General features: G+C 42.5%; 1 protein-coding gene across 1 annotated transcript in view; it reads right to left on the reverse strand.

Annotated features, from left to right (window-relative positions):
* Window positions 1-1,479: 1,479 nt before the first annotated feature.
* Window positions 1,480-14,795, reverse strand: part of lrrc40 (leucine rich repeat containing 40) — a 60,998-nt gene continuing 47,682 nt past the window's right edge. The window contains exons 12-15 of the mRNA XM_078206787.1: window positions 11,407-11,517; window positions 8,811-8,888; window positions 5,092-5,277; window positions 1,480-2,316 (exon numbers count right to left, since the gene is read on the reverse strand). Of these exons, the coding sequence (XP_078062913.1) occupies window positions 2,211-2,316; window positions 5,092-5,277; window positions 8,811-8,888; window positions 11,407-11,517 (481 nt within the window). The 3' untranslated portion in view covers window positions 1,480-2,210. The remainder of the gene's footprint in view (window positions 2,317-5,091; window positions 5,278-8,810; window positions 8,889-11,406; window positions 11,518-14,795) is intronic.

Genomic DNA, 14,795 nt, shown 5'->3' on the forward strand with positions numbered 1-14,795 from the left:
GTATTAAAAAAAGTGTTTGAATAATGTATGAAGTCTCTTTAATGAACAAATGTTAATTTAACTTGTCACACACTTGTAAATATCTCTTGCTAAATGGATTTATCATGCCGACGCTGTGTTGCGTAAGTCTCATTACTGAATTTCATAGTTTTTTAACTCCCAATTTTTAGGTTGAATTAATTAATTCTTAATGTATTAATGCTATTGTCAAAATATAAAATTGTGTTCATGATTTGTTTTTCTGGAGCAGCCAATAGTGATTTTTGTTCATTGTCAAATCATACCAAAATTGATAGCTTTCCATAAGAACTAAGATTTAGGGCGCGATTCTCCCCAAAAAATTCTAAATGTTGAATCCGCGTAAAAACTAGAGTAAATCCTGCGGGTTTTTTCAGCAAGAGTTTCAAAATGAATCTCCCACACACTGTGCACTGCAGAGTACCTCAGCATGAATATTCCCGCTGGAGAGGCCAGCCGCAAAGCACCGAGTGGCACACTGCACATGCGCCGATCTGTCAGCGCCGAGATCAGCGCATGCACTGCCAGCCTCCCCATTGCTGGCCAGCCCTGCGACCCCTCCCCACAGCCCAATTGCTGGCCTGGACCCTAGCCCAGCCTTCACCCTACACCCTCCTCTGTCTGCCCCGATGCCCCTCCCCCGTTGGCCAGCCCTGGTCACTGGCCTCCCTCCTTCTGTCCTGAGTGGCAACAGGACCCTCCCCCCCCCCCCCACCGATAGCTTTCCAGAGGCTCCACCTCCTTGACATTGCCCAATGGACAGTGCCAGTGTGCCCCTAGACATTGGCACTCTGCCCATTGGGCAGTGCAGCACTGCCAAGCTGGCAATGCCCAGAGGGCATCACCCCAACCCCTCTGGGGGGGGGGGGGGGGGGCCTCAAGTGCCCCCCTTCACTCCAGCAGGGTTCGGCTGCAAGTGGGGAGCTATACTAAAAACCGTTGGAGTGAAACACTCCTGGACTTTGGGGGGTGGTGTGGGGGGGGTGATGAGAAGAGAGATGGAGTAGGCCTGGAGAGTTCAGTCCCAGGCCCACTAATGATATTTAAAATAGATGGACATGGTTATTTAAATAAATTATTCAGCTCCGCCCCAATTTCTGGCACGGAACTGATGGTGCCAGAGTTACGGCTAGCGGAGATGCACGGAGGTTGTGGCGCCCAGTGGGAGCCCGCAAAACAGCCTCCGCTTGAGTCTCTCGTCCCGCTGGGCTACAAAAGCAGCGCAGTGAGATAGGAGAATCACCTATTCAAAGTTTACAACATTTGCTAGAATATGGTTCAGTGGACCTTAGCAGCTCTCTCCCATGCCTCTTTACTGCCATCCTTGTAAAGATTGCCAAACTCAGCATAGACTTTTGAGTGTTCCTGCTCTAAATGCCTCAGAGCTGATAACATTACTTTTAGCTGTTGGGAAACTAACGAATACAGTTAGATTCGGTATAAAACAAACTGCAACACAGATCAAGTCATATCTGATCATTTATTTTGAAAGTTAAAACATAATGTGTTCACATAAAAGTCAAGAGCACCATTGACTGGAAAATGTGTGCACATATATCACAAATGGTCGAATAATCGGTCCTAATGAATTTTCCAATTATACAAACACAAAGGAATAACTGCCAAAAGCTCAATTAAGCATGGAGATTGAAACAATAATATAATGCAAAATATTGAATGCTGACAGAATTCAGGGAAAAAAAAGCCCCAGCCAGATTTGTGTAAGAACATGACTTAATATACTCCAGAATTCAATGTACAAAAAAATTAGAAGCACTTCTGCCCTGATAGTTACAGAAAAAAATTAATGGTTCAATTCAGGCATAAAATGATTAGTAGTATTCTACATTAGAAGGATTCAATCATGTGCTGCAGTGAAGTACACTTATGATTTTGGCATGCAACGTAATAGTGTTGACTGAGGACCTTTACCCACGTCCAATGAAAGTTGATACCCAGACAATTTATTTATTTAAATCATGTACATTATATTTACCGGCAGTAAACTCGAGCCAATTAAGTTCACTTTCAATCTGTAAACATGGAAATAGTCTAGAAAACACAGAACTATTTTTAATATAATAGAACAAACTAATTTTCTTCCAAAGCTTCCAAAATACTTTGTCCTGATTAAACCTTTAAACAGTTTCCACATCTTCAGAAGAGTGATCCTCCTTCTCCCAGGCACAGATTTATGTAGGAATGCGGTTTCTAAGATAGTCTAGGACTGCAGTTGTTCCTCTGGCCAAAATAGCTGCCCTTGGATTACGAAATGGGTTTCCTTCAAGGAGGAGAGTTCTACAATAAAAAATAAAGCGGCAACAAATTTGTACACTAGAGTAAGCACTTTCTTGTCATCACTACTGAGGAGAAGAACAGCTATGTTGTGGGAACACCATCACCTGCAAAGCACATATCATCTTGACTTGCACATATATTGCCACACCTTTTTTCTTACCTAACATTATACAGCTCATACAGTCAGATGCGTTGTTCTACATTATGGAACTCATGATGGACAGGGAAGAGAAGAGGCAAAACTCTGGTACAGGGTGATTCAAACAGGAAAAAATAACTAAAAAAGGCAAACACTGGAAGGTGAGCTGGAAATCTTATAATGTTTGCTCAGCTACTAGGAAACCCACAAGAATCATTTAGCAATCTCATGGTTGCCCTTGATTTCACACTCCTGTTCAGAAGTGCAAACTTCATCACAGAGACTGACAAATGGGATTGAGAAGTCAGAGGTGGGGAGAAACTATGGATCCAATACCTCAGTACCCATCTTGAGGAGTGTACTTCAGATGCTCTCATTGCACAGTATGACTTAACGTATTTATCATATAGAAAGCTACCTAAATTTCATATTCTAAGCTTTTAAAAATTGCACGTTTGATTTGACAGTTTTCCCAAATGATGGTGGCAGAATATGATGTTTTCATCATTTATCAATTTCTGACTAAAATTTATACTGTGCATCGTCTATCCTTTATTGCTAATTCAATTGCACTAGTAATTGACTCTTTATCAACTCTCTAAAAATAATTGTGCTAGTTTAAATTCTTGAAATAGAGGAAAATTATATTTCGTACCTAAATACCACCATTAACTATCTCAATATTTTCTAAACTGCATAACAAATTTCATTTCACACCACGTATCTGTGGAATTAATCATGATTTTTTTGTACATTCATTAATACCCCAGTCATGAAATCAATATCCTGCAGAGCCATTACCAGTCTACTGTGGCTGCTGTAAGTACTATCTACAGGATGCACTGTAGAAACTCACCACAATTATTTCAGCACAAGCACTTTCCTGTCATCTCCACTACTGAGAAGGACAAGAACAGTTATGTTGTGGGAACACCACCACATGCAAGGCACACACCATCTTGACTTGTACATATATTGCCACACCCTTTTTCCCACCTAACATCATAGACAAGAAGAAAACACCTCTTCCAGAGCAACTAAAGAGTAGCAGAAATTTCAGCCTGGCTAGCATCATTCACATTCCAGAACAAATATATATTAAAATAAATTGCAAATGATTTCAATCCCCAAAACTACTGAATTCTGTATGAGTAAATAAAGTTGAGTGGGAGCATCTGGTGAATTATAATAATTATCTGTACCATGTTGTCATATAGCAAACCAACTAAAACCATGTAAAAGTGATTAAATCCACATTAACAGCTTGAATTGCAATTATTCTTCTTAAAACTATCCTCTTAATAACCACAAGCAATTTCAATTGGGATTTTTAAAACTGCATTACACCTTTTTAAAGTGCAACAAGAATCAAGTGTGCTGTGGCTCAGTTGGGAGAACTCGTCTCCAAGTCAGAAGGTTTTGGGTTCAAATTCAACTCCAGAAATGAGCACAAAAATCTAGGTCAATATTCCAGTGCAGTAATTAGGTAGTGCTGCACCATCAGAAGTGCCGATGAGATGTTAAATCGAGACCCTGCTAGGTTCGTCAACTATCCCGTGGCACTATTTAAGAGCAAGGGAGTTATCTTTGTTATTCTGTCCAATATTTATCCCTCAATTAACACAAAAACTGATTATCCAATCATTATCATATTGTTGTTTGTGGGAATTTGTTGTATGCAAATTGGCTGCAATATTTCTGACATTACAACAGACTATTTCAAAAATATGTCATTGGCTGAGAGATGCTTTGTACATAAATCAGATTATTAAAATGGGAAGAGAGATGGCAGAATGTTGCAGGACAGAGGGACTTGGGTGTTATTGTACATGAATCACAACAAATTAGAGTGCAGATACAGCAAGTGATTAGGAAGATAAATTAAATGTTTGCTTCTATTGCAAGGGGGATAGGGTATCAAATAGGGAAGTCAACTTTACCGAGCATTGGTAAGACTTCACCAAGAGTACAGTGTACAGTTTTGCTATTGTTATTTAAGAAGGAATATGCATGCATTAGAAGCAGTTTGGAGAAGGTTCTCTTGGCTGATTCCTGGGATGAAAAGGGTTGTCATATGAGAAAAGGTTGAGCAAGCTTATACTCATTGAGTTCAGATGATTAATAGGTGATCTTACTGGGGCATAAAATATTCTGAGGGGGCTTGACAGGGTAGATGCTGAGAGAATGCTTCCTCTTGTAGAGGAATCTAGAATCAAGGGATCAATGTTTCAAAATAAGGGGTCTCCCATCCAAGGAGATGAGGAGAAATTCCTTCTCTGAGAGAATTGTTAGTCTTTGGAAATTTCTTCCCCAGAGAGGAGTGGATCATTGAATAAATTCAGAACAAATTAGACATTTTTTGATTTACATGGGAGTCAAAGGGGAAGGGCACAGAGGAATGTGGAGCTAAGGCCACAATCAGATAAGCCAAGGTAGTCTTGAATGGTGGAGCAGGCTGAAGGGGCTGAATGGCCCACTCCAGCTCCCATTTCTATGATATTGGTCTTTTACTTTTTCATAAAATAACAATAATGTTAAAACAGACAAGCTGGACCGATACAAACAAAATACAAAATCTATAAAAATAGCTTTTATATTGTGAAGAAAGTTCATTTTAGAACATTTACTAGTTTTACCTTAGGTTTATGCAACTTCCCAGCTCTGGTGGGACTTGCATTATGTCATTGTTCTGCATATCCAGTGTTATCAGTTTGTCAAGTTGCATCAGCTGGAATGCATCAATTGATCCCACCTGATTATTACTTATAAGAATAGTTTCCAGTGTTGGGATATGGCATAAGACATAAGGGAACTCTTTAAACCTGAGGATTGAATACAAAACATGCTGAACAGAAATTAAGAAACATATTTATAGATGTGATAGACTTATTAAAGTTTTTATTATAGTGTTTGAAAGAGCAAAATATCATAATAACTAATTTGAATAACTTGATGCGCACACCCAGCCTAACCAATGTACACTTAAATTTAACTCACTGCAGTTTTTAAAACTGATCAAATTATATTCAAATTCCAAGACCAACATTTTTGAAACTAGACCCCCCAACAGTTTGACCATCTTACTTTGATTTTATGTAACATTACAATTTATATTTATAACAAGCTGTTCTTGCTTCTCAGAAAAACTACAGGCAAGCTTTCCCAGTCCTCAATGCATACAGACAGCTGTTTCAGAGTGCTTTACAGGGTAGTGGATAGCAAGTTGACACCAAGCATGGGGGAAGAGTGGGTAAGGTTGAGGCAAAAGCATGATTGATGAAAGGGAATCTTGAAGATTTTTTTTAAATAGACCAGGTGACGTTTCAGAGGGAAGGAGTTCTAGAGGATGGGGAACAAATGGCTGAAGTGGCAGCCATGGATTGGAGAATGGAGGGGATAGCCATGGGTTTAGGGTTGGAGATAGGAAGGCAGGCATGAAGATGTGGAGCAAGAAGGTAAGGTTGTATATCCTAAATTTAATTCTTTGGGATAAAGGGGAGTTTGGTCAGATCAGTAGTGATAGGGACACATGCCTATGTGTAGTTGAAGACATGGGCTGTGGCACTTTGAGTGAACTGAATAATGGATAAACGATCCATCAAAACAAGTGTTAGATTAATCCAACTGCAGAATGGAAAGATGATGGATTAGGATTTAGGCTAGGTGCATTGGCTATGCTGAATTCTCCCTCCTTGTACCCAAACAGGTGCTGGAGTGTGGTGACTAGGGGATTTTCACAGTAATTTCATTGCAGTGTTAATGTAAGCTTACTTGTGACGCTAATAAAAAAAATTTTTTAAATAAAATTTTTAAAAAGTGATCATTGGTCCGCTGGAGAAAGACTGGGGAAATAATGGCAAAGAAGAAAATACGGGATGAATTGAACAGATATTTTGTATCTGTCTTCACTGTGGAGGAAACAAATAACATCTCAGGAATAATTGTGAATTGGGATGTGAAAGGCACGGAGGAACTTAGAACAATTAGAATCTCCAGGGAATAAGCACTAAGAAAATTATTAGAAAGAAAAGCTGACAAGTCCTCAGGTCTTCATAGACTTCATCCTAGTCTTAAAAGAAGTGGCTGCTGAGATTGGTTTTAATTTTTCGAATTTACCTAGATTGGAAAATAGCGAATGCAACTCCCCTATTCAAGAAAGGAAGGAGATAAAGCACAAAACTACAGGTGAGGTAACCTAACATCTGTCATTGGGAAATTGCTAGAATCTATGATTAAGAAGGTTTTAGCGGGGCACTTAAAAAATCTCAATGCAATCAGGTAGAGTCAACATGGTTTTGTTAAAGGGGAAATCATGTTTAACTAATTTATTGGAGTTCTTTGAGGAAATAACATGAACCGTGGATAAAGGGGAACCTCTGGTGTGGTGTACTTGTATTTACAGAAGCATTTGACAAGGTTACATTCACATTAAGAGCTTACAGTGTAGGGGGTAACATGAATATGGATAGAGGATTGGTTAGCTAATAGAAAACAGTCTTTTTCAGGTTGGCAAGATGCGATGAAATAACATGAAACGTGGATAAAGGGGAACCTCTGGGTGTGCTGAACTTATATTTCCAGAAGCATTTAACAAGGTTGCATTTAAAATAAGAGCTCGACCGTGATTCTCCTATCCCGTGCACTAATGTTTTAGCGCAGCGGACCAGAGAATTGCGGGGGGGGGGGGGGGAGGGGAGCTGCGGGATTCGCGCAAGAGTTCGCACTCTGCTAGTGTCTCCCAGTGCCAGATTTCCAGCGTGGTCTGCTCCATGCCGGAAATCAGCGGGGAGGCTAATAAATGCTATTAGCAGGCCAGGACTGAATTCTCCAGGCCCACTAGCCTCTCCCACCCCGCCAGAGTATTTCACTCCAGCAGGGATTCCACTAACTCCCCAGTTTTGGGGAACGAGCAGCCCGACCCCACTGGAGTGAAAGGGGGGCATTCGGGGTCCCCTTAGGGGGTCAGTAGGCATGAGGATGGTGCCCCCTGGGCATGGGCACCCTGGCAGTGCTAGCCTATGCGCCCAACACTGCCCAAGGGGCAAAGTGCCCATGCCCAGGGGCACCATGGCACTGCCCATCAAACAGTGCTAAGGGGGCAGGGCATATGGGGGCTGGGGCCTAGGGATTACATTGAAGTACTGTGTTAAGTTTTGGTCTCCTTATTTAGGAACTAATATAAATGCATTGAAGCAGTTCAGAGAAGGTTCACTTAAATCATAACTGGGATGGTCGGGAGTTGTGGGGTGTTGTCATGACCAAAGGTAGGACAAGCTGAGCTTTTACCCATTGGAGTTTCAAAGAATGTGATTTTACTGAAACATACAAATTCCTGAGCAGACTTGACAGGGTGAATGCTGAAAGGATGTCCCCTTGTGGGAGAGACTAGAAGTAGGGAACACAGTTTAAAAATAAGGGGTCCTCCATTTAAGTTGCAGATGAAAAGAAATGTTTTCCTTGAGTGTTATGAGTCTTTGGAACTCTCTTCACTGGAAGACTGTGAGGTCAGTGTCACTGAATGCTTTTAAGGCTGAGGTAGATCGATTCTTGACTATCAAGTGGGGAGTCAAAAGTTATTAGGGGTAGATAGAATGTGAAGTTGAGGTCACAATCAGGTCAGCTGCGATCTTACTCAATGATGGGGCAAGCTCGAGAGAACTAATGGTCCATTCCTATTCCTAATTCTTATATACTTATAATGTAAATCCATTTGTAACTGTTTGAACTGCAACCAAGATAGGAACTGGAGAGGCAATATTGTTTATTAATCTAATAAATTCATTTGTAAAACTTCCCCAATGTACAAGCAAATACAATCAATTTGTAAAATCCAAGATATCGTGCCTTTGTTCTGTTGGAAAAGAAAGGAAATCCTTCACAGCACAAAAGAAAATCAGAGGAATGCTCTTGGAAAACGTGTAGCACCTAATCCAGGTTGACATACAATTTATGTTGGATTTGTTTTAGAAAGAAATGTTGCAAAAATGCTGCATAAGAAAGCCAATTTTCTTTGCTGAACAGATTACAAAATGATGAAGCTAAGTTAATTTTGTTGCTTTCGACAAAGCGCACAATTTTAGCATTTCAGATGAAGCTCCATTCTCACAATACAAACTATTTACAACAGATAAAATACCCCATCGTCCACCATTGTTACTAAAATGTTATCTGAAGTTCGCACATAAATATACAATACCGTACTGAACATGATGTAGTTTATATTACTTTTCTCAGCACGATACAGAAACGCCGTACGTGCATACAGAGAAATTCAAACCCAGCCCAGAGAAATGAAATGGTATTATTTTAATACTGAGAAGATAGTGATATTTCATTTTCTAAGGAAAATACTAACCTGTTAAAAGAAAGGATTATAGTTTGTAATCGCTGTAGTCTTTTTATTTCCATTGGCAGTGAAGTCAAAATATTATTTCTTCAGAGTGAAAGAAAATAATGATAAGGTATTAGTGACATATGTGCAAAAAAAAAGGAACTTTTAACAAAACATTTAATTTTCACACTTCTCGAGCCCAAACCTTCAGAATTCTTTCTCAAGCAGGTCTCAAGTTTTATGAGAAAGTGACCAGTAAAACATTCAAGTGCAAAACTTTTCTTTCAGGACAAGTTAAAACACAACATAAAAACATGTTTTACTTTAAAAATCCTTAGTCATTGAATATTTGCCCATGTTGAACTTGTATAAAATTACTGATTTGCTGCACCTTCGATTATTAAAATTATGTTCCAATTCCTAATTTTCCTATCTGCACTGTATATTTAGCCTGCAACTTTTATAGTTTTGTGCTGCTAAAATTTTTCTGGAGATGGAAACCTCACTATTCTGCTGATGAGCCTGATCTCCAATAGCACTGTGGCCTAAACATCGAGAGTATATGCTTCTAACCAATTTGATTAGTGAGGGTAGACCTCCTGCTGGTGAAAGGTATTTTCCTTGCTTAACTCCATCTGCCTATGCCACTCTCTTCTGTGGCCTTTCCGACTTGCCCTGCCTTCTGCCAATGTTGTCAGTCGACATAGCTGGGAGTTATACAACTTAGCATAGGGACAGCTCTGCCTCTCCATTTTTCCTTCATTAAAGATTAACAGGTCCCCAAGTAAATAAAATGCTGTTCTACAGCAATGTGGCTGGTGGAGAGTGGATTTAGAGTACAAATTCATTAAACTACAATTTCTGAAAATGTCACTCTCTAAATAAAGTAGAATTTAGTGGGGGGAGCGGCGAGAGGGGGGGGGGGGGAGCGGCGAGAGAGAGGGGGGGGGGGAGCGGCGAGAGGGGGGGGGGAGTGGCGAGAGAGGGAGGGGGGAGCGGCGAGAGAGGGAGGGGGGAGCGGCGAGAGAGGGAGGGGGGAGCGGCGAGAGAGGGAGGGGGGAGCGGCGAGAGAGGGAGGGGGGAGCGGCGAGAGAGGGAGGGGGGAGCGGCGAGAGAGGGAGGGGGGGAGCGGCGAGAGAGGGAGGGGGGAGCGGCGAGAGAGGGAGGGGGGAGCGGCGAGAGAGGGAGGGGGGAGCGGCGAGAGAGGGAGGGGGGAGCGGCGAGAGAGGGAGGGGGGAGCGGCGAGAGAGGGAGGGGGAGCGGCGAGAGAGGGAGGGGGGAGCGGCGAGAGAGGGAGGGGGGGAGCGGCGAGAGAGGGAGGGGGGAGCGGCGAGAGAGGAGGGGGGAGCGGCGAGAGAGGGAGGGGGAGCGGCGAGAGAGGGAGGGGGGAGCGGCGAGAGAGGGAGGGGGGAGCGGCGAGAGAGGGAGGGGGAGCGGCGAGAGAGGGAGGGGGGAGCGGCGAGAGAGGGAGGGGGAGCGGCGAGAGAGGGAGGGGAGCGGCGAGAGAGGAGCGGCGAGAGAGAGAGGGAGCGCGAGAGAGGGGGAGCGGCGAGAGAGAGAGGGGAGCGGCGAGAGAGGGGGAGCGGCGAGAGAGAGAGGGAGCGGCGAGAGAGGGGGGAGCGGCGAGAGAGAGAGGGGAGCGGCGAGAGAGAGAGGGGAGCGGCGAGAGAGGGGGGAGCGGCGAGAGAGAGGGGAGCGGCGGAGAGAGGGGGAGCGGCGAGAGAGGGGGGAGCGGCGAGAGAGGGGGGAGCGGCGAGAGAGGGGGGAGCGGCGAGAGAGGGGGAGCGGCGAGAGAGGGGGGAGCGGCGAGAGAGGGGGAGCGGCGAGAGAGGGGGGAGCGGCGAGAGAGGGGGGAGCGGCGAGAGAGGGGGAGCGGCGAGAGAGGGGGGAGCGGCGAGAGAGGGGGGAGCGGCGAGAGAGGGGGGAGCGGCGAGAGAGGGGGGAGCGGCGAGAGAGGGGGGAGCGGCGAGAGAGGGGGGAGCGGCGAGAGAGGGGGGAGCGGCGAGAGAGGGGGGAGCGGCGAGAGAGGGGGGAGCCGTGAGAGAGGGGGGAGCCGTGAGAGAGCGCGAGAGAGGGGGGAGTGTGAGTGACAGAGTGTCAGAGGGAATGTGAATACATGAGTGGGGTTGATTGCGCGAGGTTGAATGAGTGTATGGGGGTGTGTGAGAGTCTGCCTTACGCCCAGCCTCAGGTTTCTCAGTCTCACCACATACACTGACACTCACCCACATACATAAATAGACCGTCTCACACTCAGTCATTTTTATTACTTGCTCTTTTTAAATTTAACAATTTATTGATATGACATTGCTGTCCTTTTGCTCAGCAATTGTTCCTTATAATCCCAATGTTTTTTGAAATTTAGTCTATTTTTGTGCCAAGTCTTATCTTTCTGAAATTTGCTCACCGGCCTCTTGAGTGGGGATAATACGCAAGCATGGACCCCGAGTGATAAGGTTTGATAAACTTTTACTGCAGAATTAGCATTGTGCAGTTTTGGCCTCAGTAACCAAGAAAATAGAGAGCTAATTTTCAATGAAAAAGATGTATTTATTTAGCCCCAAAGTTACAAATGAAAATGTAACCAAAACACACAACAGTTTGCAAGAATCCAGCATACCTAAGATCCAGATGAATCAGGTGCTCCAGTGTGCAAAGCTCTAAGGAAACAGAACTAAGCTTGTTGAAGCCAAGATTGACATCAGTGACCATGGTCTTGAGTCCTGAAATCCTGTACAATAAGATAGTAGTATTTAATAATGTTATCGGCATTTCAGAATCTTTATTTTTTTTTAATTGACTAGCTTTTCACATTTAATCTTTGTTGCACTAAATGCAATCAATTCATTTTTCTTCCCTTTTGCACTCTAATCATCCATCAATATTTTTGAAGTGGCTGTTATTCATGTGCAATTATTTGACTCAGTAAGAGTTTTAACAACACCAGGTTAAAGTCCAACAGGTTTATTTGGTAGCAAATGCCAATTATTTGACAACAGAGGGGAACAATGAATTTCTTCACCCAAAGAATGGTAGGAATGTGAAACACTACCACAGGAGTGATTGAAATGAAGAGTATAGATATATTTAAGGAAAAACTACACAAGCATATGAGGGAGAGGTAAATAGATTATTACGGTGGTAGATTCAGGTGACAAAAGATGGGAGAAGGTTTGAATGGAGCATAATAACCAACATGGACTGGTTGGACTGAATGACTTGTTTCTGAAGTTTACTTCCTATTTTCATCTCCCTAACCCAGCCATCCTGTGGTACCACTTTCCAAGGTTAGTTAAACATGAGGAATAAACCCTTCAATGGCTTGGCTATTGCTGGATAAACACATTGAGCAAAACGGGACCTGAAATATGTTCATGAATCTTACTTTTCCTTTACCATTACATATCTGAACATTGTCCCATTGTCTTGAAAAAAAGATCTACAACAGAAGAAACATCCCAAAGCACTTCATTGAGACAGAAGCAAGAAGAAATGCCAAACCAAAAGAGATATTAGAATGGTGAACAAATAGCCAAGTTAAAGAGTTGGGTTTTATGGAACCTTTTAAAAGGGTGGTGTCATGGAAAAATGGAAAATCCAGAGTCAAAGGCTGCACAAGATCAGAGGAATGCACATCTCAAAGAGACTTCCAAACTTCTACCATTCTTCCACATTTTCTGGCATGTATTTTTGTTGAACATTTTAAATTGATTCTTTATAGCAATTTGTTCACCGCCATACCTTTTAGTCTATTTACAATCAATTTTAACCAGCTCTTTCCATTCACCAGCTCTCCCATTTTATCTAAGCAATTGCCTTCATATAAGGTTAAGATTCTTGCTTGGAACTGGAATATGTCAAAATTATTATGGAATTCAATTATATTATGATCGTTTTCCTAGCTAATTAATTCCTAACTACTAATTAACTCAGCTTCATTGGATAATGGTAGATCAAAAATTGCTTTATCCCTAGTTGGTTCAGGCTATAGAATTTTTTGAATGAGCAACAGTGGGTGTACCTATAATATATGACTGTAGCTGTTCAAGAAGACAGCTCATCACAACTTTCTCAAGACCAATTAGGGATGGGAAATAAATGTTGGCCTTCCCAGCGATGTTCGCTTTTCATGAATGAACTTAAAAAACGGACTAGCCTTTCTACAAGATAAAATTAAAACGGAAGAACATTTATGCACTTATTTAAGTTGCACCTGTTTTATGCATGTTAAGAAGTAACTACAAAATTACATAAGTCACCAATAACAAATTTATGGGGATGGCAGAATCAAATGGAACATTTGCAGGGTCTACCAATAGTAGTGGCAGCAGCTTGCATTTATATTGCATCATTAACATTGAAAATTATCTTAAAGTTTCAGTGACCTCTGTTTAAGATGGGAGGCAGAAAGAAGGAAACTACAGGCCAGTTACCCAATGTCTGTGAGGTTGTAAGGAGGACACAAGGTCTACAAAGGGATATAGATAGGTTGAGCGAGCATGCAAGTATTTGGCAGATGGAGTATAGTATGAGAAGATGTGCAGTTGTCCACTTAGCAGTGGTTTGCACTGCGGCCTCACAGCGCCAGGGACCCGGGTTCGATTCCCTGCTTGGGTCACTGTCTGGGTGGAGTTTGCACATTCTCCCTATGTCTGTGTGGGTTTCCTCCGGGTGCTCCGGTTTCCTCCCACAGTCCAAAAGATGTGTGGGTTAGGTGGATTGGCTATACTAAATAGCCCCTCAGTGTTAGGGGGACTAGCTAGGGTAAATGCATGGGGTTATAGGGATAGGGTCTGGATGGGATTGTGGTCGGTGCAGACTCGATGGGCCGAATGGCCTTCTTCTGCACTGTAGGATTCTATGAAGAATAGAAAAGCAGGGTATTATTTAAATGGACAGATATTGCACAATACGATGTTACAGAGGGACCGCGTTCTTTGTACATGAATCAAAGAGTCAGTATGTAGGTACAACAGGTAATTAAGCAGGCAAATGGAAAGCTGGCCTTTACTGCAAGGGGGATGTAATATAAAAGTAGGGAAAGTCTTGCTACAATTTGTATTTGTGAGACCACACCTGGAGTACTGCATAAAAGTTTGGTCTCCTTACTTTAAAAGAGACATAATTGCATTGGAAGCTTTAAGAGAAGATTCACTAAACAGAATCCTGGGATGAAGGGTTTGTCTTGTGGCAGGTTGAAATTATAGTCACTGGAGTTTAGAAGAAGGAAAGGTGATCTTCCTGAAACATACGATTCTGGAGGGAGACAGGGAGGGTTTACAGGGTATTTGGAGCAATGGAACAGAACTTCAAAATAAATAGTTTTCCACTTAAGAAATGAAGAATTTATTCTCTCAAGAGGATTGCTAATGTCTGGAATTCTCCAGATAGCAATGGAGGCTGGATCATTGGACATATTCAAGGCTGAGTTAGATACATTTTCGATAGACAAAGGAGTCAAGGGTTACAGAGACAGGCAGGAAAATGAAGTTAAGACCATGGGATGATTCTTTCAAAAAAAATCTAAGTAACATTTGTATTTAAAAAGAAAGGGAGACAAAAAACAGGTAACTCTAGGCCAATTAACTTAACATCTGTTATTGGGAAAAAGTTAGAGTCCATTACAAAGTATGTAATAACAAAGATAATTGATGAGGGAAGGGCTGTGGATGTTGTTTATATGGGCTTTAGTAAGGCATTTGACAAGGTGCCACATGACAGACTGATACAAAAACCAAAATCATATGGGATTCGGGTGGGCTGGCTAGATGGATACAGAACTGGCTTGGTTATAGAAGACAGACAGTAGCAGTGGAAAGATGCTTTTCAGAATGGAGACCTGTAGCTTGTGGTGCTCCGCAGGGATCAGTGCTGGGGCCTCTGTTGTTTGCAGTATATATAAATGATCTGGAGGAAAATGTAAGGGATCTGATTAATAAGTTTGCAGACGATATGAAGATTGGTGGAGTTGCTGATAGTGCCGGAGATTGTCAGAGGATACAGCAAGAT

The sequence above is a fragment of the Mustelus asterias genome, unplaced genomic scaffold, assembly GCF_964213995.1.
Source record: "Mustelus asterias unplaced genomic scaffold, sMusAst1.hap1.1 HAP1_SCAFFOLD_1785, whole genome shotgun sequence".
Lineage (NCBI taxonomy): Eukaryota > Metazoa > Chordata > Chondrichthyes > Carcharhiniformes > Triakidae > Mustelus > Mustelus asterias.